The following is a 22740-nucleotide window of genomic DNA, read 5'->3' as shown; positions in this document are numbered from 1 at the left end:
AAACAGGCAGCGCTTTTCTCAAAGCAAAACAGTTTATTAATGATTACTTAGAAGGACAAAGGGAAATAAAAACCGATTACTTGAGAGGACAGAAAGAAACAAAACCAGATCTTAAAACCGACACCTTCCCCCCCCCCACCTTCCTTTTCCTCCCGGCTCTACCTCCTCCCCCCAGCAGCACAGGGGGCAGGGACTGGGGGAGTGCAGGTCAGTTCATTCCGTGCTGTTACTGCTGCTTCTTTCTTAAAGGAGAAGGAGTCCTTACACCCTTTTCCCCTGCTCCAATGGATCCCCTACCCACGAGGAAAAATCCACAAATTTCTCCAACGTGAGTCCAGCCCACTGGAAACAATCCTTCCCCACAGATTGCTCCGGTGTGGGCTTTACCACAGTCTCGGGTACTTAGGGAGCTGTAGCCACTCGCTCCGGCGTGGGTCGTCACGAAGACTCCAGATGCCTTTCTGCCTTGCCGTGCCCCCAACACGACCATCCTCAGGCTCAGGCATCTTCTCCCCACGGGCTGCGAGTGGGTCGCTGCTCCACCGAGGCCGTCCTGGTTGCAGGGGGGCAGCCTGCTATCTCACCATCAGCCGCAGGGGAAACTCGGCTCTGGCACACCTCCTCCCGCTCCATCCTCACTGACCTGCTGTCGATGCAGCTGTTTCTCTCAGATCTCAGTCCTCTCCAGGTGAACTCAGCCCAGTGGGCACCCCGGGAGTGGGGTGCCCCCGAGTTCCCCAGCTGGCTCCGCCGCCGCCATCCTCCGTGGGCAGCGCCGGCCCGACGCAGGCAGCCGCCCGGCCGGGAGCCAGGGAGCGGGGGCAGTGCCCTCCTCCCTTCTCTGGTCGATCCTGGGCGAAGCACCTTTTCCGGTTCCCTTGTCCTGACTTAAATAGGGCAATTCGCAGAGGCGCCCTATTGGCTCAACCCCGAGGGGGATGGCAGTCTGATCCGGTGGCCAGAACTAAGCCTAACCCGGATCCAAAACCGGGGAGGTCGCAGGGAGCAAAATCCCTCTCCTGCCATCAGAACCACCCCCCCCTCCACATCAAACCATGACAGTTCTATAGTACATTTAAAGCAATGAAGCAAAGTTCAGATGCAGAGGAAAAGGACACTTATTCTAGTAGCTGATAGTTTTGAACGACCACATCACCTCCTTCCCACTGAGGCACCCTTCCTCACACTTACAAAGCACAATACTCAACCTTTGAAGAATTAGAAATTACTCTTCCTTAAAAAAGTCTTCTGATAGTACATAAACTCTCTCATGAGTAGCTGTATATCCTTATAAGACAGTAAGATCAACTTATGTGATATTTAAAATATACTGAAGCAGATACGCAAGTTTTCAGTCTTATTCAATTAATAACAGCTTTTCTTTTGCACAGCATGAAAGTCAATCCAAAGGTCGCAAAAGATGGCATCTTCTTAATTTTCACAGTCAGCCTACAGTTCCTAAGGGATGCCAGTTAGCAACCCTGGAAACTCTTATTGTGAGAGAGCTTTTAGAGACTGAGTAACACAGTAGTCAGTCTCAGCTTTATAGGAACTGACCCTAGACAAATGAACAAACAAACATACTGCTTTCAATTAGGAATGGGCTTCTGTTCGTTCCTTTACAGAAGACTTTATTTGAGTAACAATAAAAACTGTTAGTCAATGTCATAACGTGACATCAAAACAGCCTATCCAGAGTCACAAGGGTTCAAGGACCAATCACAGCTATCCTCTAATACCAGGAAAACATCAACTGCCAGCTAACTGTCTACCCTAGCATGTCTTTGAATTATTTTGAACCAGATTTTGATGCTTTTCTTATTAAAGTACAGTATAATTTGTAATGGTAGTCCACTTCTCTCAATAGGAATCGTAAGAATCTTCCAAGACCCCAGAGCCCATCACCACCTGCTGAGATTTTCAGTCACTGATTTTTTTTTTTTTCTATCTATCATGTCTTCACGAAGGGGCCTTTTCCCCAGTATTGAGAAAAATCCTCTTTTTTTAAGTCCTTCCTCAAAATCAGTTTCAAAACACCAAAGCCAGAAACGATACATCTTCCAGAGAAAGAAGGGTTTTTGATTAAATATACTGCAGGCAAGAAAGAGGGAAAGGGAGATGCATTAAAAGCTAGAGAGATGCTCTTTGTTCTTGAAAAGTGTTTCTCACAGCTACATAACATGGTGGTCTGTCAGCATCTCCCAGACAGGGCCCTAAACCTTATGCCTAAAATTAAGCAGCACAGGTATTTTCTGAGGGGTAAGGCCATCTAGCCTCCGCATTAGAAGCCCTTGAGGAAGGAATATCTTGTACAGCGTAAGCACAATTGGCTTCAGGTCCCCAGGTGGTAGTGAAATATTAAAGTACCACCTCAAAAACATAAGCACAAGTTTCCCTAGCTGTTGCTTCCCTGTTAAAATGCTTGTGTGATCTGCAGAAGTCATCTTACTTAATGTTTGCTCCCAATTAGTATCTGCACAGCTACACGTCACAGAGAATTCACCATGGTTCTCTGGTCAATCAACACCTCCTCTGTGTGCCTCTGGCTGGCAGGCAGCTCTGAAGCTTTCAAAAACCAGAGAAGTTAAAATTACTGCACTCAAGAGAGGTCATACAGAAGACAAAAGAGCACTTACTGTCCACATTTTTCAAACTAGGAATAATTTTAAGTTGCGTGGCTCTCAAGTGCATTGTAACTACAACTGAAGAACAAATAAAAAGAACATGCACAACCAGTCACCCTTAAAATTAAACGTGCCTTCTGTATTAAGAATGGAACTGATTACAAACACTGTTGTGAATCAAAATTACAGAGCATACACAGAATGAGTCACTTGCTGCACATAAATCTTATTTTATTTAACATTAATTTTGTCTCGATTGCTGTATAACATACTCTACACAAATGCTAAGTAGAGAATGACTTTTCATGAATGATACCTACCTTGCTTTATGGAGGCTTTTCTGTACCAAGGACAATCCAGGTCTAGAGAAAGACATTTGAGATCTTTAATCCATCTTACAAAAAGGTAGATTTGGCCAAGAATTTACTGTAGAACACAGACATTGTTATCAAATGTTTTCCACTTCTTAAGCATAAAACAATAAAAAAAGCACATGTTCGGTTTAGGTGTAGGAACAAATAGGTGCTTTCTTTTTCTTGAGAGAGTGCTTTCTTAAAACAGTAGTATTAATTCTTTACTAAAAATGAAGATATTAGGTGCCTTCATAGAGAGCAATCCACAGGAAAGGGAGTTTTTATCATAAGATACCACCTTTAGAATGGGATTCCAATAGAAATCAAAGCCATACACAGTCAGAGAAGAAGCTTTCCAGGACTGTGATGTTCTCCTTCCTTGTAGCCACAATTTTTTACGAGCTATTTTAATGGCTTATAGCAAGGTTATTGAGGGACTCACTCCCATTCCACTCTTCGCCTCTCACACACACTTCTGTAAGGTTATGTCTTTAAGTAACAGTAGCTGTATTTCACATTTGTAAAGGTTATTTGATTCGAAACAATATATTAAAAAAAAAATCAGATAGTGACTTTTATTCTGGTATCTCTACCACTGACCACTTAGCTGTCTGGAGTCAAATCCACAGTATAAGGCATAAACTGGAAAATAATTTGCATGATTGCATCTAGTTAAGCTAAACAAACCACCTGTTCAAACAAGTAGGTCCCATTATAAACCAGATGTTTGTCCTTCCAAAAGCAAATGGAGGACTTACAAGGCGATAAAGCACTTTTGTCCAAACTTTAGTCTTTGTCTAAACATGCAGTTGTAAATACCTTGTACAAACACACACACCATAACACTTTTAAAAATGGCACTGCTTGACAACTGTTTGCTGTTATATGTGACCTTCATTAGTATTCTCCCATTTTAGTTTTTGGTGTTATTCTAGAAGTGAATCAGTGCACAGAAATTAGAGAACTGAGCTTGCAACACAGTAACCAGACTCTGTCTCCACAGGAAGCTTGCACCCTTGATGTTTGCATTGTGTGTCCACACGCTGCCTTTTACAAAAATCATATTCTAATGCACATCGAATTAAAAATTACACCTTCTGCTAAGGTAAGGTTAAAATCCAAACTGAAATGGTGTAGCTACAGTAAAGCAAGACATATTTTAGCTATGAGAAAGCATTTTTTCTCTACACAAGTACCTGAGAATATTAAGGGTCAATACTAGCAATATCTTTTGATGCACTTAAACAACCTTTTAATCTACAAATATATGAGTAATACTCACAGTAAGTGCATGCCCTCGTGATCTGAATTCCTACAGGCAGCCATTAAACCTACTCATTCTGGTTTTATTTTCCTTACAAAGCAAATCTGGCAAGGAAAACACTTCAAGACCTCTACCTGGATAGGTTTTAATTTTGGCCTGAGCTCCTAAGACTGTTAAACGCCTCTGAGAGTCCCACCATCTTCTTCAAAACCATCAGTATCTTACAGAGAAGTGATTCTATCTCTTCCTCCAGAATACAAACAGCACCAGGTCCTTGTACCAGACGAAAAAATGAGTATATCCATAAAAATACGCATATACTATTCTAGACATGGTATGAAACCTATCCTGCTTTGAGGAATCATTAATAATGGAACTGCAAGAGTGTGCTAAATGCAGGCCACCAATGGCTCGTGACAGGCTGAGAGAGTTGGGGCTGTTCAGCCTGGAGAAGAGAAGGCTCCAGAATGATCTTATTGCAGCCTTAAAGGGGGCCTACAGGAAAGCTGGAGAGGGACTTTTTACAAGGGTATATAGTAATAAGACAAGGGGCAATGGCTTTAAACTGAAAGAGGGGAGATTTCGATTAGATATAAGGAAGAAATTCTTCACTGTGAGGGTGGTGAGGTACTGGAACAGGTTGCCTAGGGAAGTTGTGGATGCCCCATCCCTGGAAGTGTTCAAGGTCAGGTTGAATGAGGCTCTGAGCAACCTGTTGTAGTGGAAGGTGTCCCTGCCCATGGCAGGGGGGTTGGAACTAGATGATCTTTGAGGTCCCTTCCAACCCTAACCATTCTATGAGTCTATGATTCTACAATCAGATTGCAGTTCTATGTTGTGCCCCTTTTTGTGCAAATCAAATTATATTTTAAAGTTTCAGAAACCTTGAAGGCCAAATACAGATTCTGACACAAGTTATACTGACATGAGTTATAAGGAAATGCAAATAATCCACTAGACACCCTGTTTGTACAAGAAGAAATACCTTTTAAGAGAATGTAATTAAAATGCATGAAATCCAAAGTAAACATCTACCCAATACTGGAAAATATCAAGTTTCAGTCCCTGAACTGGCACTGACCCAATGAGACAAGAACAGTTAATTTTGTTGGGGTTTGTTTTCTTGGGGTTTGTTTCCCTCCATTTCTTCTGCTATTCCAGCATTAAAAAAATGGAAAGGGCTACTATAACACACCTACTCGATCAAGCTCCTTGGAGTTCTCAGGATCACCTACAAAGCATCAAGGGTACCAAAAATTACTGAATTTTCCGAAACTAAGAGGGAATTCTTGGGATGGGGGAAGTAACTGGACATCATGGAAGAGCTTTCTTCCTAGTAATCGTAACTTTCCTCAGATACTAACTGTCCAAGCCCTACCTGTCTCCTCAAGACAAGCCATTTACATTGTCATCAAATTTTATAGGCCACCATTTAAATTCCTTTTAACTGAGCACAGTATTTATTAATGTCTTTTAGAGATACCAATGAAAACATCCCAACTAACCAGGCTGTTGGACCTGCTTAACAAACTTAATTAAGCTCATTTCCTCAATGTGTAGTGTCAGTATGGGACAACCACCTAACCCGGATGCCCAGTTAAGACTCTGACTCCTACTACTCTCTTTTGATTAGCCTGAGGCATCTAATGATAGTACCCAACAACAGCATACATACCTCATTGCCCATCTGCACTAACGATACATGGGACTCATGTCAATTTTTGCCATGGATGGGCAATTCCAGTGTTGGCCTCATAAAATAACTCACAACAGATGACTGTACAGAATAGACTTTCTTCCAAGTTACATTCCCAAGGAATAATCCTAGGAGAGCTTTCTTCTCTTATCCTTACAGTAAATTACTTTCTCTTGGCTCAGAGCTTTAAGATTTTACCGCTTTTTTAAGTTAGTGATGAAAGACTTAATCACAGATTTGTTAGATTTAACCACTGAACACAGGCTTTCCAGAACCTTCCAAGCTCCAACAGGAGTCACAGTAGAAGTTCCCAACTATTAACGCTGCTGGAAAAATTTTGGATTTACCATGGATTTCCTCCCAGTAATCATTCGCAGCTTGAGTTCAGTAATAAAGAAATCCATCATCATGCCCCCAACGCCATCTGGGAGATCAGGCTTTTGGCAGAGAAAAATGGAGCAGCAATCGCCTAGCAGCACAGGAAATCAATGACTTCCCCACGCAGGGGTGAGCAACAGGCTGCTCCTGCTGAGCGCGGGAGCATTCATTTCCCTTTCTGTCAGCAAAGCTGCTTTGTACACGCAGCGAGCAAAGTCTCTGTTACACTGGCAGGGGACACACACACCTTCCCCCAAATCCTGCCCTTATCAGTAGCCTTAGGCAACCAGCTATGCAATTTCAAATGAACAGCTAGAATGGGAAGGAGTGAACATATGTGGACACCAGTCCCCTGGGAGAGCCTTTAGATACAAGGCTTTCAGGCTACAAGGTAGGTAACAAGTGTCCCAGTACAGCACAGCACTGATTTAGGCTCATCTCAAATCCCATGACTTGACAACTGAATTTTGATAACATCAGGACCAGGAAAGCCTAGTCTTCCCTTTCCTCCAGTAGTAGGATAGTTCTATTCACTTCTAGCAATTAGAACTCTAAAACAGGTGTAAAGGTATTTTTTCATTTTAAGAGCAACCATTAAAGGGGAGTTTGGAATTTAAAAAAATAAAAATAGAAGTGAGCACAATATCCAGGAGACAAGAGGCCACATTGACATCCTTCCAGGCTGCACTTCTTGATAGCTAAACCACAAGTTTATTTACATATACAATACAAAACAGTATGTATCATTTTTTATTGAAAGGGTTTGCAGGAACTGGAATAGTCAGAGTATCTTCTGCCAAGGTCACAGCAGAGACCACCACTCACTTCTGCAGCTTTAAAATCCTGACTCCTTCCTCAAATTTACTAGCCTTAATGCTGTCTGGAGCATGAGGTAAGGCAAGAAGGACAGGAGCTGAGAGTTTCCCTAGACACATACTTTACCTTTGCTACAGGCAAAAAGAACTTCACATCCACATTTTTGCTCCAGGTCAAAGTTCCCAAGGAAGTCACAGTAATGGGATCATTACAGGCACATATGCAGTCATCAGGAACTGAACTGCTGGTGTCAGGGGTTACTGATACAAAACACCAGATGGAAGGGACTTCTGGTCAAGCCATACTTGGCCTCGATTTGAACCAGTGCTCTGAATAAGCAGCTTGTCCATTAACCAGCCCTCTCTGAGATCAGAGGGTATTGCTGTAGCTGTTTCCAGAGCTATGCCTGCATATTAACCCCAGCAACTGCAGATATGTTAGGATCACCACCAGATCTAGTTGACTGAGTATTTACCTGTATCGAGCATATTTGCAGCATTTCCTGATAGCTGTGTATCTGTGAGTCATTGGGCCTAGAATCTGTAAAACACAGCTATATTACAGCAGAAAAAATTTGGTCTCTAGCAGCTTCTGGATTCTCAGGGAGACTGCTCACTCATCTTTCTATCCACATTTTATACCTCTATCGTTTTTTCAGTTTAATGAGTTAGATCTGTAAATGCAAGAATCTGCCTTATTTCTCTAGAGTCACCATTGCTCTAAATCAATTCAGGTCATGGCTGAAATTAGTCTTGCCCTTCACCAGGTCAACAGCTTCTCCAGTTTTGCTATAATTAATACATGTCCATAGATAAATTACAAATAAAGTGAAAGACAAAAAAGAAGTAGGATTACTCCGTAATATTTTTTTCTTGTCCCTCCATCCCCAAGTTCAATAAAAAGCCTCCCAAAAATCTCACCCTTCTGCAGTTTAATGTCAGCAAAAAAGAGACACTGCTTGAACGTATTTCATAAAAGAAACAACATGTAATCTGTAAGAGACTCCTCAATAAATGTGGGCACCACACATAACCCTTCCTGTTTTCCTGCAAAAGAGAAAAAGCTCACTCATTTTCTAAGCTTGCACGTTCTTCATAGTCCATTCTAGTTGCAGTAATTTTCATCTTTTGGTCACTCTGGACAGCAGTGGGCCTGCATTTATCATGGTGTAATGCGTCCTCACTGTTTGTTCTTACAGTTTATGGAAAGGCAAGTACAATGACTCATAAAACTGCTGCGAGAAAAAGCTGAAACAAGTTAACAGAATGAGCTTCTTTAAAATTACATCCTTCATCCTACGTTTCCGGCATGCAAAGCCAAAACCGCATCACGCTTTCGACTGACAGATTTAGAGCTATTATTTATCATAAATGGCAAGATCATCACTGAGGCCAAGCAATGCTTTATAATAGGTTCCCGAACTGCTCATAGATCTTAGGTACACTACAAGCAGTGGAAGGCCTGGTTCTATGTTCTAGAGAAAAAGAAATTTTTTACTAATGCACTATTCGTTTCTGTTTGGAACATTTTATTTTCTTCACATTGAGAATGATCATCATGAAAATTCTTACCTGTTTTCCATCTAGTGTGTATAAGCGTTTAACCACCCCTGAATCCAGCTTGATGGCATCGGTTATATCAGTAAGAACTTGTTCAAATGAATGTGCTGTCTTCTTGTTGAGCAGAATCCGGACTGCTTTCCGTGGTTTCACTCCGCTCCTGATGATAGTGACTAGTTTAGGCCTAATGAAATCCTTATTCTCCTTTGCATCTGGAGTACCTCCTTTAGCAGTGGCAAGAGACGGCACTGAACGAGAAGTAGAAGTTGTCTTAACATTCACTGACCAGTTTGGGTTTACATTCTTCGTGTACTCCAGTTTCTTGAAGGGTTCTATGGAACCACATACATAACTTTCCCCTGCAGAAACAAAAGCACCAGACCAGCAAGTCAGATTGGATGGGGTGGCAGGGGAAAAAAAACAAACAAACCCAAAAACCAACCAACAACAGAAAAATACCAAACCAAATCCTTCTCAAGTTATTAAGCATTTTTCTTATCACTATTTATCTACAGTAAAAGATCTACATAAAGTATTGATCTCTTCCCTTCTCAGATGCTATAACATATCTTTTAAAGATCACTCGTCAGCTAACCATTCAGAAAACGCTGTTACAAAATCCGCAAAAGCAGCAGTTTTCTTTTCACAAAACACCATCTGCAGTGGGGATTGCTGCTGTCAGTAAGTAGTGTTCATATCTAATCAGCTGCCCAGCCCCAGCACATTATCACAGTAGTCCCCAGCCTTCATGCTTGAATAGCCCACTCCTAACAAAACAGCAGGTCCCAAACACTTCAGAGGAAATAATATGAAACATTATCAAAAACTATAGGTTACAAATAACTTTCTATAAAAGGTGGATGAAAGTGTCATAGGAGATTTGTTAACATTTGATTATTTAAAGTTTTAAGTAGTATAAACCCAGGACATGTATAGGCAAGAAATCTCACTGTATTATTCTACTGATCCAATATATAATACAGAGGGGACAGGAAGGCAAAGAGTAGCAATTACAGAGTTCTCCTCACAACAAATTTACCATACTTAAAAAAAAAAATAGTGGACTATAGCTGATATTTCTATTGGAGCCTTATCTACAATAAAATATTTTCACAAATACCACACCCACACAATTCCTGGGGAACTAGAAGACAGCCAGAAAACATCAGCACATCCCTGTTGATTAACACCTTAATCCAGTGCAGCTGCAGGCTGCTGTGAAGGGGGCACCTGCTTGAGTGCTCCCAACCTCTCCCTTGAGCCCGACTGGATGACTGCACTGCCAGTTGCACTGGGTGAGTTGGATCAACTCAGGGATCTGGTCGAACATAACAAAGAATACTAATTTTGCAACAACAAGCTGATGTAGATCATCCTCTGGATGAAAAAAAAAACAACAAAACATCAAAGAAAACAATACCAGATCCAGCAAGACCACACCTTCTGGCAGCCTGCAGTTAAAATCCCTTACAAATAATGCAAAATCCTATCCTGAACAGTACTACAAAAACATCTGAGATGTTTTAATTCTTCTGGGTTCGGTACCTGAGCATATGCTAACAGCATAGAGGTCTTCATGTTAGCAGTTTAGCCCAAGGTTTTAAAACAAAACCAGAAGAAATCTCAGTGATGTACCTCCTGTGCAAAAAAGCACATAAGAGCCAAAGATTTTCCTAATGATCCCTACTCTAAGGAAAGAGGACCCATAGTTCCATTATTAAAAGAAAAAGAGGTATTTAAATTTTAATTCTGGACACAAATTTTAAGCTTTCAGGGCACTCAGTCCCACAGACAATACAGCACACAAGGAATGCTGGCAGATACGCAGAGTCACCACAGTTAGAAATGAGTGGGGGATCCACTGGGACATGAGGCCCGGGGTGCAACAGAGGTTCAAGTCTTTTGCAATGATGCTCCAAAGGTGAGATAGTAACACACTGTACAATGACTATCAGCAAGGCAGTGGAAGGACTCCTAAAGAAGACAAAGAAGTCAGAGCAACATGTGGAGATGGACCACTGAGCAGAAAAGGTAACAACAGATGACATCAAGTTGGGTGGGAGTGTTGATCTGCTTGAGGGTAGGAAGGCTCTACAGAGCGATCTGGACAGGCTGGATCAATGGGCCGAGGCCAGTTGCATGAGGTTCAACAAGGCCAAGTGCCGGTCCTGCACTTGGGTCACAACAACCGCATGCAATGCTACAGCCTTGGGGAAGAGTGGCTAGAGAGCTTCCCAGAGGAAAAGGACCTGGGGGTGTTGGTCGACAGCTGTTTGAACATGAGCCAGCGGTGAGCCCAGGTGGACAAGAAGGCCAATGGCATCCTGGCTTGTATCAGAAATAATGCAGCCAGCAACACTAGGGAAGGGATCAACCCTCTGTACTTGGCACCGGTGAGGCTGCACCTCGAATACTGTGTTCAGTTTTGGGTCCCTCACTACAAGAAAAACACTGATGTGCTGGGACATGTCCAAAGAAGGGCAAGGAAGCTGGTGAAGGGTCTGGAGCACAAGTCTTATGAGGAACAGCTGAGGGAACTGAGATTGTTTAGTCTAGAGAAAAAGAGGCTGAGAGGAGACCTTATTGCTCTCTACAACTACCTGAAAAGACGTTGTAGAAAGATGGGTGTTGGTCTCTTCTCCCAAGTAACAAGCAACAGGAGAAGATGACATGGCCTCAAGTTGCACCACGGCAGGTTTAAACTGGATATTGGGAAAAATTTCTTCACCGGAAGGGTTATCAAGCATTGGAACAGGCTGCCCAGGGAAGTGGTTGTCATCACCCCTGGAGGTATTTGAAAGACATGTAGATGTGGTGCTTAGGGACATGGTTTAGTGGTGGACTTGGCAGTGCTGGGTTAACAGTTGGACTTGATGATCTTCAGGGCCTCTTCCAACCTAAATAGTGCTATTTTTTCTGATTTCACTTACAAACTTAACTGCTTACAAATTGTTTCTAAATGTATGCAAAGTTATATATTCATTTACTAATGAGATGATATTTCCTAGAATTCCCCTGGCCATGACATTCCTGTGCTGAGGGTTGCACAGATGTAGAGAACAACTCAAACTCCTGCACTGGAAGGACTCACCTTCTGTGTAGGAGACTAAAGACAGCAGCGGATACAGAACAAATGGCCCAGAAAGCCATGGGACTGATCAGAGACACGGTCGACCTCAAACTAAAGTAAATTAAAGAGTAAATTAGAGTGTTCTATGTCTTCTGAAAATCAGCTCTACTACACACTTTTAAAGGGTCCATGGGGGCAGGATGGATGCAGACTACATATCAGACAGGTTGGTTTAGTGGGGGACTTGGCAGTGTTAGGTTTACAGTTGGACTTGATGATCTTAAGGGTCTTCTCCAACCTAAATGATTCTATGATTCTGTAAATGCAATGACAGCATAAGATCAAGTAAGAATCATAAAAAGATTTTTGGTTTTCCTTCTTTTTTTTTTTTAAAAAAAAGGTATTCTTTTAAAGCAGAATAAAAAAGAGAGTGGGAGATGATTTAAGACATTCCAATACTTACTAGTCATGATGTAAATTCAAGTTATTATGCACTTTGCAGTAACATCTAAAGTGTTAAGAAAGGAATCTGAGATGGAATTTTTACACCAACCTTACAAGAGACAAAGGTAAGCTCTTCTTTTTTATCCATTCTATATATATGAGGGAGATTGAGGGAGATATAGAGATATATGGTAATATAAGAACAGAAATGCTTAGCCACAGTAACGATACAAGAGTGATCAAACAGTACATATTCTCTTTTATTCATGTCCCTGTACAATATTTCTAGCGCTAGCTACTCAATTACTGCAAGGTCAGAATGCACCCACGACACCATATCCATAAAATTAACAAGTTTTAAAAAACAGTAATAGTGTTTTGTAAGGAAAAAAAATAAAAAAGATCCTACTATGAATAGGACTGCACTCAATACAATAAATATGCAAATACTTTGCAGAAGGCTATTTTAGAAGTTTTTAAACTAAATTTATGCTTGTCTCCACTTGTGTTTGCCGTAAGACTTAAAATCCATCAGCAACATTTTTTTTTTTTGGGGGGGGGTGGGAGGGGAGAGGCGGGGAGCAGAGAGTAAAAATCAGATTTTCAGGTTCGGTGCTAGTGAAATTGTTCAGTTTATTTGAATTAAATAATGATTATTTCTTCAAAAACAAGTCTTCTTATTAAAACTCACTTCTCAAAGGGTAGGTGTATAAACAAATGGCCGCACATGTTGTACCCAGAACATTTACATTCGATTTATTCAGAACTATTTTGGTTCCCCTTCTTGAAAGAACAGCATTCCACATGATTTTTAATATCAGCCATACTTAAAGGTCAGCTGGGTTCCTCATAGTGTTTAACAGCACAAGTCAGCCCTTCATTACAAAACTAATTTTGTGTAAATTACCATAAAAAAAACAATACAATCACTGAAGCTATGGGATTGATTTAACATCAGACTGTTTTCCCTTTCTTCATTTCCAACAGTACTATATTACATCAATAAAATATTTGCACCAAGATATACTTTTTTTCCCTTGAAAGGCTCATATTTAGCTACAGAGTATCTTGGAGGTAGAGTATCCAAGGCCTTCTAAGATGAAATATCTTTAGTAAGAGGTATTTCATATAGGAAAACAGAAATACAGACATCTCTCCCATAATGCTGCTATTTAAGACTGTTGATACTTCAAGTGAAGTGCTGGGGCTTAGGAACCTTCAGGGATGTTAACCAGGGACTGCAGTTCTCATTCGCAGTGATTCCAAGGGCCAGGCCTGTAAGAATAAAAACTAAAATGGACAAAATCCCTATGCCCTAGAAGTATCTTTTATCTGATCTTAAGATCAGTAAACTCTTGTTTTATGGTGACATCCAGCAAATTTAACTACTCGAAACACTAGAAACTCAAATACAAGGTTAAGTTTCCTGAACGTGGGACCCACCCTGACAGCAGCCAAAAATTTCTATGTCTAGGCTAATCCTGTAGTGCCCGTGGTGTTCATATACAGAGGAAATCTCAAAGGAAAGGATAAAAAGCTTTCACCCAGATTTTCATTCTCTCTTCTTTTACAGTTACCTTCCGGAGAGAAGACTGCAAAGAAGTTTGAAAAGGGGCATGACTTACTAGTCCAATAAATCCACCTTCTGCCTTAATCGCTTCCTCACCAAAACTATCAGGTGGTGGCACAATTGTCCTTTTTTCCCTTTTTATTTTTAGTAACCTTTGGCTATGACTGCTTCACCCTTGTGACTCGAACCTGAGGGGAGACAGAAGCTGTGATCTGCAGGTAAGCAATACCAGCAGCAAGTTGGTTTCTCCAGTTCCAGAGCACCAGGAAAATACACCTCCGGGGTAACCTCACTGGGCACCATCAGCTCTTACTCAGGGTCAGGCCTAAGCACAAATACAGCCCACAAACATCAGCTTTGACTAACTGAGAGCCGGAGTAAGAAAGTGACAATCTCCAAACACTAGATTTGTAACAAAACACATGCTGAAGGAGGAATCTTTGGAGATGCTGGATTAAATAAAAGCACAGAAAAGACAGCCCACTTAAAGTGTCTATTAGACTGCAGCTCCCCAAGAGAGGAATGAGCATTTCACAGCACAGTCAGCTGTCACTAATGAAGTTTTGACTCTTGATTACAGTATCAATAACCATTACAAAAAGAAAGGGGGGGACACAGCTGTTCTGGGACATTTGACATCTAGGAAAATAGTTGTCACTAAACATTAGAAAGCATTCCTTTCCTGACAGCCCTCCTGCCTCTTCATAGCAGCAGTGCAAATGAAACATGCACCACCTTAACCCTTCAAAAAAAAAAGATACATAACGCTTGTTTGCCAGTTTTGAACCAGTAATCCTACAATTTAAGTCGTGCAGTGCTCAACACTTCAGGAAATTCCATGTGGAAAAATTAAAATGAATCTTAGTATTGAGAAGCTAATCAGAAAGCTAATCATGTAGAAGGACAGATTCTAAAACATGATTTATGCTAACACAAAAAAAAAAAGAAAAGGAAAGAAAAGGAAAAAAAGAGAGAAAAACAAAAACCTACTACTAGCAGTTACTCATCTGTTAAAATTCAATGCAGGTGAATCACTAGAGCCATGTAATACTGAAGGATAGTTCTTACAGGTCACGACAGAATTTCATTACATGCTTCATGTATTACAAAAATATAATTTACAAAATGATATCTGCATACAAAGTGGCTGCAAACGAGACATTGAATCACTGCCAGTAAGTACTGGAGCTTTCCTGATGCAAGTGTTTGATTCCCTCTTTGGCATATTGGTATTAGCAGTCAGTTTCCTTCCTTCAGCTTGCTGATGTTCTCACTATAAGAATGATCAAGGCATTATCTCTTAAAAAGGATTATTTGCGTTGCTGTTCTGTTCTAAAGGTGACTTGGCTTAAAACGGCTTCATGAAGAAGCCAGCTGGTCTTAGGTGAACACCCTGGAGAAGGAACAGAGGATGTGTTTGAATCGTGCAAGCAGAGGGAACAAATAACCCCTCTTTGTGAGGCAGCAGGACTGCCAATTTATTGAAAATAGTGTTGATTTCTCGTAAGAGAGTACGTTCAAGGAAAAAGTTAATTTACGAGCCCACCAGAGATGAAGAAACTGCAGTAATTACACACTTTGGTGGTGAAGCATCCTGGCGAGCAGTCATTCATCGCGGTCCGTTTCCCCAACAGACGGTGCAATAAACAGGTTGAGAGAATGGGGAAGGGACTGGCACCCCCGGCACCCCATGCAACAGGCACACCTGCCCTTCTTCACCTCCACCCTTTGCTTTTGTACATGCAAATGGCAGAAGAGCAATCTCTCAGGGGAAAGGACAAAGAATTCTGACTGTCCCTCACCACGCAGAGCAGATTGCAAAAAGAAGATGACCTGAACCAAATAAGTTACTACTTGATAGCTCCCAAACGTGTTAGTTAATAGAGCAATAACCTACTTAAACTACATTACTGCTGCCTTGTCTTTCTGCAGTGTCTGAAAAAAAATGCAACAGTGCAAAAGGGAGAGAGCGTCTACAGGAAATAAATTTGACCTACCCACGTTCACTAGCAAACAGATGCACCAGAAACTTTAAATCACATCTCCTCAGAACTTTTAAAAGACTTTTTTCACACATCACTCTTTCTGCTCAGATCAGACTAAATATTCTCGTTTTCCCTCATCAAGAGCCAAGTGAAAAAATAAAGACATACTTCCTTCCCCTCTGCCCCTCCAAATTTCCACAAAGCAAGACAGGCATTGTACGCACTTAAAAAAAAATAACTGGAAAGCATCCAGAATAAGAAACCATGGAACCTTTCAAGTGGATGTTAAGGAAGACATAATGAATCAACTGGCGAATGGATTAATCTTCTCAAAAATCAGGAAATAAAATAACCAAATAAACAGTGCCAGAACAACCCTCCACAATGTTATGCAACAGGATTATTCAGCTGTTTGTTTATTAAACAATATAAGGATTGCAGGCATTTCTGCCACGGGATCCAGTCCAAGTTTCACTAACTTTGATAGCCCTGGATCAAGTCCATGGTAAATAGCCAGTGTAAATTCAATCCTATAAACAAATGTCCACATAGATTCAGCTCTACAAACATTTAAACAGATACTTTACTATTATTATTTTGGTAGCATATTACATATGCATATGAATCTTTCCAGCCCATCAATTCCCAGCTGCTGAGGTAGGCACGACTTAGAAGAAAAAACATTAGCTCCAGAGTGCATCAGAGACCATGTCAATCAATTCCTACAGTCTGGCTTGGATGGGCTTCTCACCAGCACTGTTGGAGCAAGTGGCAGAGTCAAGGAAGAAGCCATAGTAGCAGGTAGGAGAGGCAAAAGTTGAAATAAGAGGAATGAGGTTACAGTGGGATTAGCAAAACCCACATAGAAAAAAAAAAAAAAAGGCAGGAACTTGGTTACAGCCCATCACTTCAGCAAGGAGACAGTGCCTTTTGAACCTTCCACAGCTTCTCTGCTGCATCGAACACAAATTGGTCTCCTCCACTCGCAAGAGCCTTCCCCCAGTCCTCATGTGACCCATCATCTCTCCTGCCACTGCAGTGAGGTTCACATCTCCCAAGAGTTATGAGCCAGTTACAGCCACTACCAGATTTTAAAATGATTATATCTGTGCTCTTTCAAACTGCTTCTTCAACAAGGATTGCCACTCCAAGATAATCCCTGATAGATAATAATTTTTCTTTTTCAGATTATTCCTTAACACTGTTTTTGCTGTTGTGCCTACACCAAACATGCACACATGCATACAAACCTTTAAAATAGTTTGGCAGTGCACCCAGTATTGGCATGTGACATTGTTTCTGAGTACTCTCTCATCTATCTTGTGGTTTGGGGTTTTTTGGTTTGTCTTTGACTGCCAGTTCTGTGCTGCAGGGTTCATCTTTTGTGGTAGGTATTGTGGAAACCTGAAACAATTGATTCTGGTTCATACCCAAGACTCTGAGGCAATATTATAATAAGAATTAATGAGAAAGGGATGCAGTTTTGGCTATGGATTGATTCTGTGCTCTTTGTTCCACACAGCAGGACCCCAGGAATAAAAACTGTAAACAACACCCTTTCAGAGTTATTCTGCTCATTCCAATCTATCACTGTTCTTGTTACAATGTTCAATGGTAGTCCACTTCTACCTTCAGCTTTAAAGATAGTACACTGTTGGAAAAGCAAAAGGCATTTAGTACTCTCGAGACTTTGTTTCCAGCTAGACAATTTAGCCTTAAGAGCAACTTCATCTTTGTTGTTTCTACATGCTTTGATTACACGTCATACCTAGGGAATAAAGTCATGTCACATTTGGAAACCATTCATTAAAGGTAAGAGGGTCCTGAACATCAAGTCTGACACAGAGAAGGTAACCCGAATCCATTGCATTCTTTCCTTCATCTAAGGTGACAGGAAAAGAGAAGGTACAGAGTACAGGAAACTTCTTACAATAGTATATATTTCTCCTTATCAAATTCCAACAAATCTCATACGCCTTAAGTCTTTAAAGAAACAAACAAACAAACAAAAAAAAAAAAACCAACACCCACAAAACCCCACACCCCAGGGAAGTCATTAGTTTCAAATAAAGGGAAGATGTGTCCATGCACCTCAAAATAACCTATAGCATCAGCATACACCCAAGCCAGCTCCGAATTGTATGCAGGACAGATCTAAATATTACTGAAGCAAAACAGCTCCTTTACAATCTTTGTTCCTTTGGGACTATCTTTCATGCAGTTCTATATATTTAGCTCTGGGATGAAAGACAGTAGCTGCTGTCTTATTTCCCCCAGGAGCTAGTTGCTTCTCTGTCTTCACGTACCGTATGGGAAGGTAAGAGTACAGTAACTTCCTCATAGTCATAAGGTCAAAAAAACAACACCAAACCAAGGCCTTGCACATTTACCTTACAATGCAATGACCAAAATCAATGCCCACCAAAAAAAAAGGAAGAAGAAAAAAAAAGAAAAAAAAATCATTTAAATTTGTAACAGACTCATGAAATTAATTCATACAGTAAGGGAATAATCTCACCATGACAAAAGCACTACTTCGTATTTCAATAGTTTGAGCAAAAATGTCATTTGGCAAGAGGCAAAAATCAAGTGATTTTCCAGCTATTTAAACACAAAGCACAGCTTCAAGCTAATTAAAGCTGTACTAGACTAGCCAAACTCTAATAAATTTGTACAGGAAAGAGTGGAAGGGGCTTACATAAAAACCATCACTGAGCTTAATAATATGTGAACAGAAAAAAAAAAATAACCCATCTTGCAGTTTTATACAAATAGACAGAAGCCCCCTATCAGGTGCAACAAGGATGTAGCTCTCGACTTGCACACAAAGGCTAACTTCTGTAAATCCCACAGTGCTAAAGGCACAATAAGACTGTCCAACTTGAAGTATGCACAGGAAGGGAGGATGTATCCATCGAAAAGGTAATAAAGTCCCATAGAATGAAAAGAAATCCCAAAGCCCTTTAAAATAACTTATGCTCTTGTACTGTCATTCATTTTGACTGACTGATTTATAACTAGTATTTTTCTTCTCTAGGATGCCAAAACAAACCAATCTCAGAGGTTGCTGAATTTATTTCTGCATTTGCTTCTTTCTTTTCAAAAGTTGGTTCTTACTAACAGCACAAGACTCTGCACATCAACACTAACATCAATGATACTTGCTCTTTGATGAGCATACCAATCAAACAAGCACAATTATTTACACTGCTACTGAGAAGAAATGCACAAACACTGCTTTTAAACAGATGTTGATTAACATTGGCCTTTCCTCTCAGAAATTGATTTTCTCCAGCAATTAAATACTGTCCTGACAAATACAGTTCTAACTCTGCCCTGGAATTCATAACATTGATCTTAAGTCCAGTTTCCTTTCCATTTCATTAAACTTATAGTTCTAACCCCAAAAACCTTTACTTACACAGACAATCCCATCACTTCAATTTTCTTTTTGAGCATCTCCATGTTGTCTCCTACCATCCTTTATATGCAAGGAGGATTATCAAGAATATCCTCTTCTCAAACCTTCTCCTTAAAAAGCTTTCCTCTGCTATGATATCTAAAGTAGACAACTCAATGGTGGCTGAACACTGGCTATGCAAAGATGCGCTCCTCTTTCAGGAACTTTATTTGGCATTACCCTTTTCTTCTTCTCTCCCCACATTAGCCGCCTTCTGATCCTCTCATTACATCCTGATACTGCAAGTTCTCTCACCCAGTGCTAAAAATGAAAATCATAAAGAAATTACAATCTGTTACAACTCTAAATTGCCTTCCCAGTGGCTATAGGTCCGTGCTTTACAGGTTTGCCCCAGTGGAGCCAGTGACAGGATGAAAGCACAAGGAAAAAATTGTTCCACCTTTATTTTCTTTGAACACAGTCAAGCACTTGCATTTAAACTTTACAGTTTATCACTGAAGGAGTGATAAATTCTGTGTTGATGGGCAAATTAGCAACTAGCATCTCCAATGTTTGACAGTGACCAAAACCCGTCAGTTCTAACCAAATCACTGGTAATGCTTTATATTGCAGGTACATCAGCCTTATTTAAAAACAACGTTAGGATGACAATGGACTGGGGAAGAGGAAAATGGAAATGCTATCAGGATAAACATTTACCATCTACCCCAGCTGAACTATGGCTACAACATTATTCTTTTAACAGGTTATCTACATTTATGCCACTTCGTGAGAGGAGAGTATTTTACTTAAGGCGTATTTACTAGTAGGGAAGAGTTGGAGCTCTTCACTAGGTACAGATAGACTTTTAAAAAAAAAAAAAAATCCATCAGACTGAATTTCATGTAGGTTCCATCAGCACTATGGACCTTGTCAAGTTTAACTGACTAGACTCTCATTGGCATTTTTCAATATGCAAGTTCAAAAGAAGCAGCAGATGCTATCTCCAAGATCTAGAACTATCAAAACTAGGTTAACAGAAGGGGAAAGGACAGATACTTTAAACAAGAGGGAAATAAGTAGCAAGGCAACAACATTTCATGACACAATTTAAGATACAGTTCTAGTGAATTGAACATCCTTTCTTTATCAATAAGAAAAACAATACTACTACTTATTTGCAGAAGACTTAACAGATTAGGCAAACAAACACTGACTCATACATAACTTTACATCTCCAAATCTTACTGCTGACCTTCTACTAGCTGGTCCAAGGAGGAAATCTTCTTGGAACCATCAATCGTGTAGATTGTTCTCACTCCCTGGGGCAGATTCACATTGTCAGACAGAGTTCGGGTCAGATCAGCCAGAAGAGCTTCAAAGGATCTAAACCGGTCAGGGGAGATGGCATATACAATCCCTTTGAAATACCGGTCTCCATTACGATAGAAACGGACTTTCTTGGCTTTTTTCTCAGAACTCAGGGTCTGTAGAGTACGGGTTCGGTAAAAGCTGCAGTGGGCACTGTGGGTAGGGCTGGGCAAACCATTTACCCGGGACCCTCTGCCATATCGTTGCGCTTTATCACGCTCATCAAAATGCTCCAGCTCCATATCTCTCCCAAAGGACATCTTGAAGTTCAACCTAAGGGATGTACAAGAGAAGAGAAAAAGTTTAAGAAACTTACACACTTTAAGGGAGTTCACTTGGAGACTTCATGTTCCATACATGGCACTTAGAAGACTACTTTCCAGGTTGGGAAAAATGTTTGAATGAAACTATGCTACATTCACATGTTCATTGTACAGTGTTAAATGAGAGCACGTTTACAGAGAGTTATCTCTTGCCATGCCATAAAACCTAGTTTATACGTTAGGCTTTTACATACCATAGAAATGCCACTTATGAAACCAACTCCTAGGAATATGCAGACATTAAAAAGTGTTTGTTCAAATTCAGTAGGAACTCTGAAAATGAGGTGACAAGGTTGAGCTACTGGAAAAAAAATGCACAAACGCATCAACTTTCTACTTTTTCTCATGTTATATTCAGGTGCTATTTGAGTCCAGTCTGCCTTCTAGCCTGTTCATCCCCACTAAACTGTTCCAACTATGATCTCAAGAGGTGCCATTTCAGAAGGGCAACTAGTTGTCAACAAGTAAGCAATTAAGAACTTCTCAGAGAAACAGATGTCGCAGGTTGATGATGAGAATCAGGACTACCACGTAGTGGGTCAACCCAGTGTTCAAAAGCCCTTGCCTGTTCCAACCACTGGTTTCCCTACAGACTAAGCTTTGTAATAACATACTTCAGTTGTCCTTGCGCAAATACTTTGCATACTCTGAACCAACAGAAGTGCTCAAATGTCGTGAAATTTAAAAAAAAAAAAAGACTAGAGTGAGATAGGAAACTAGTATTTTTAAGTGAGCAAGCTGCTTTAGTGCTCTGTAACATTTGCAGGACGTATTATTAATATCCTAGGTCTATTATTCAAATTGACTAAGGCTGACAGCTTCTTTGCCTACAAAACTACCACGGAAGGAGTGATAAACTCAGTGCCAATGGGCAAATTAGCAATTGGTGTCTCCCATGTTTGACAGTGACAAAAACTTGTCAGCTCTGCACAAAATGATCCCAGTTGTTTAATATAGCTCACATAAATGGAAGTTCATGTGTTCTGAAATGAAATCAAGGAGGTAGATACTTCCATTCCTTTTCATGACCAACATGAGACTAAATACTACAAATTGCACATTAATCCTCACAAATAAAAGAAATAAAAATATCAAAAAAAATAATTTAGAATGATCAAAACCCATTAGGTTCAAAATACATTTATTTTAATTTAGGAGCCATCCAGATTTGCAGTTGTCTGCAAAACAGCAAAGCACAGTAAGTTTATTTATAGCACAGATACACAGACCTAATTTAGAAGTGGTCTCTCTCATTGATTTCCAATAGAAAGAAAAAAAAAAACAGCAAGCACAAGCTTTGTTTCAACCACTCATAATTGTGCAACCATTAAAAAAAAAATAAAAAATACATATATTCAGACCAACTGTAAAACAGTAGGAGAAAATACAGAAAGACTTATGGATGCTCTTTAGCTTACAGAAGTTAAGTTGCATTAAACCAATGGTTATACAGCTGGCCCCTGATGCTGCAAAGCTGTAGGGGATGGGCTCAGCAACTTCTCAGAGCAGTTCACATGCTTGACCAGAACAAGCACCTAAGGCCAAGCACTGCCAGTGCGGAGCCTTGGTGGAAATTATCTACCCTGCTTTGGTTACAGCTCACAATTTATTTTGTTACATTGGCACAGGATCATGTGCTTATGTATATATGCAAGATTTATATTTGTAAATACTTTAAAGGCATCCAACATACCTATGGTGCAGTATATATGCATGTATATATGTATATATACACATAAAAGAAAAAGATTAATCTATGTTTTTCCTCCTCAGTATACATACAAACACACATCCCACTTCAGTGAAAAGAACAAGAACATTTGCTGCAGCATTTCACTGACACTTCTCTATAGGTTACATAGAAAATATCACTTAGTGGCCACAGTT

General features: G+C 40.4%; 1 protein-coding gene across 7 annotated transcripts in view; it reads right to left on the bottom strand.

The window, feature by feature from the left end:
- DCLK1 (doublecortin like kinase 1) overlaps window positions 1-20790 on the bottom strand; it is a 260320-nt gene extending 239530 nt beyond the window's left edge. For all 7 annotated transcript variants that reach the window (XM_086612767.1, XM_086612776.1, XM_086612785.1 and 4 more), the window contains exons 1-2: window positions 20415-20790; window positions 8703-9049 (exon numbers count right to left, since the gene is read on the bottom strand). In XM_086612767.1, coding sequence (XP_086468893.1) covers window positions 8703-9049; window positions 20415-20790 — 723 coding nt within the window. The remainder of the gene's footprint in view (window positions 1-8702; window positions 9050-20414) is intronic.
- Window positions 20791-22740: the final 1950 nt, after the last annotated feature.

The sequence above is a fragment of the Tauraco erythrolophus genome, chromosome 1 (genome assembly GCF_009769465.1).
Source record: "Tauraco erythrolophus isolate bTauEry1 chromosome 1, bTauEry1.pri, whole genome shotgun sequence".
Taxonomy (NCBI): domain Eukaryota; kingdom Metazoa; phylum Chordata; class Aves; order Musophagiformes; family Musophagidae; genus Tauraco; species Tauraco erythrolophus.
Note: the sequence above shows the minus strand (reverse complement) of the source record. Positions and strands in the feature narration are given on the sequence as shown.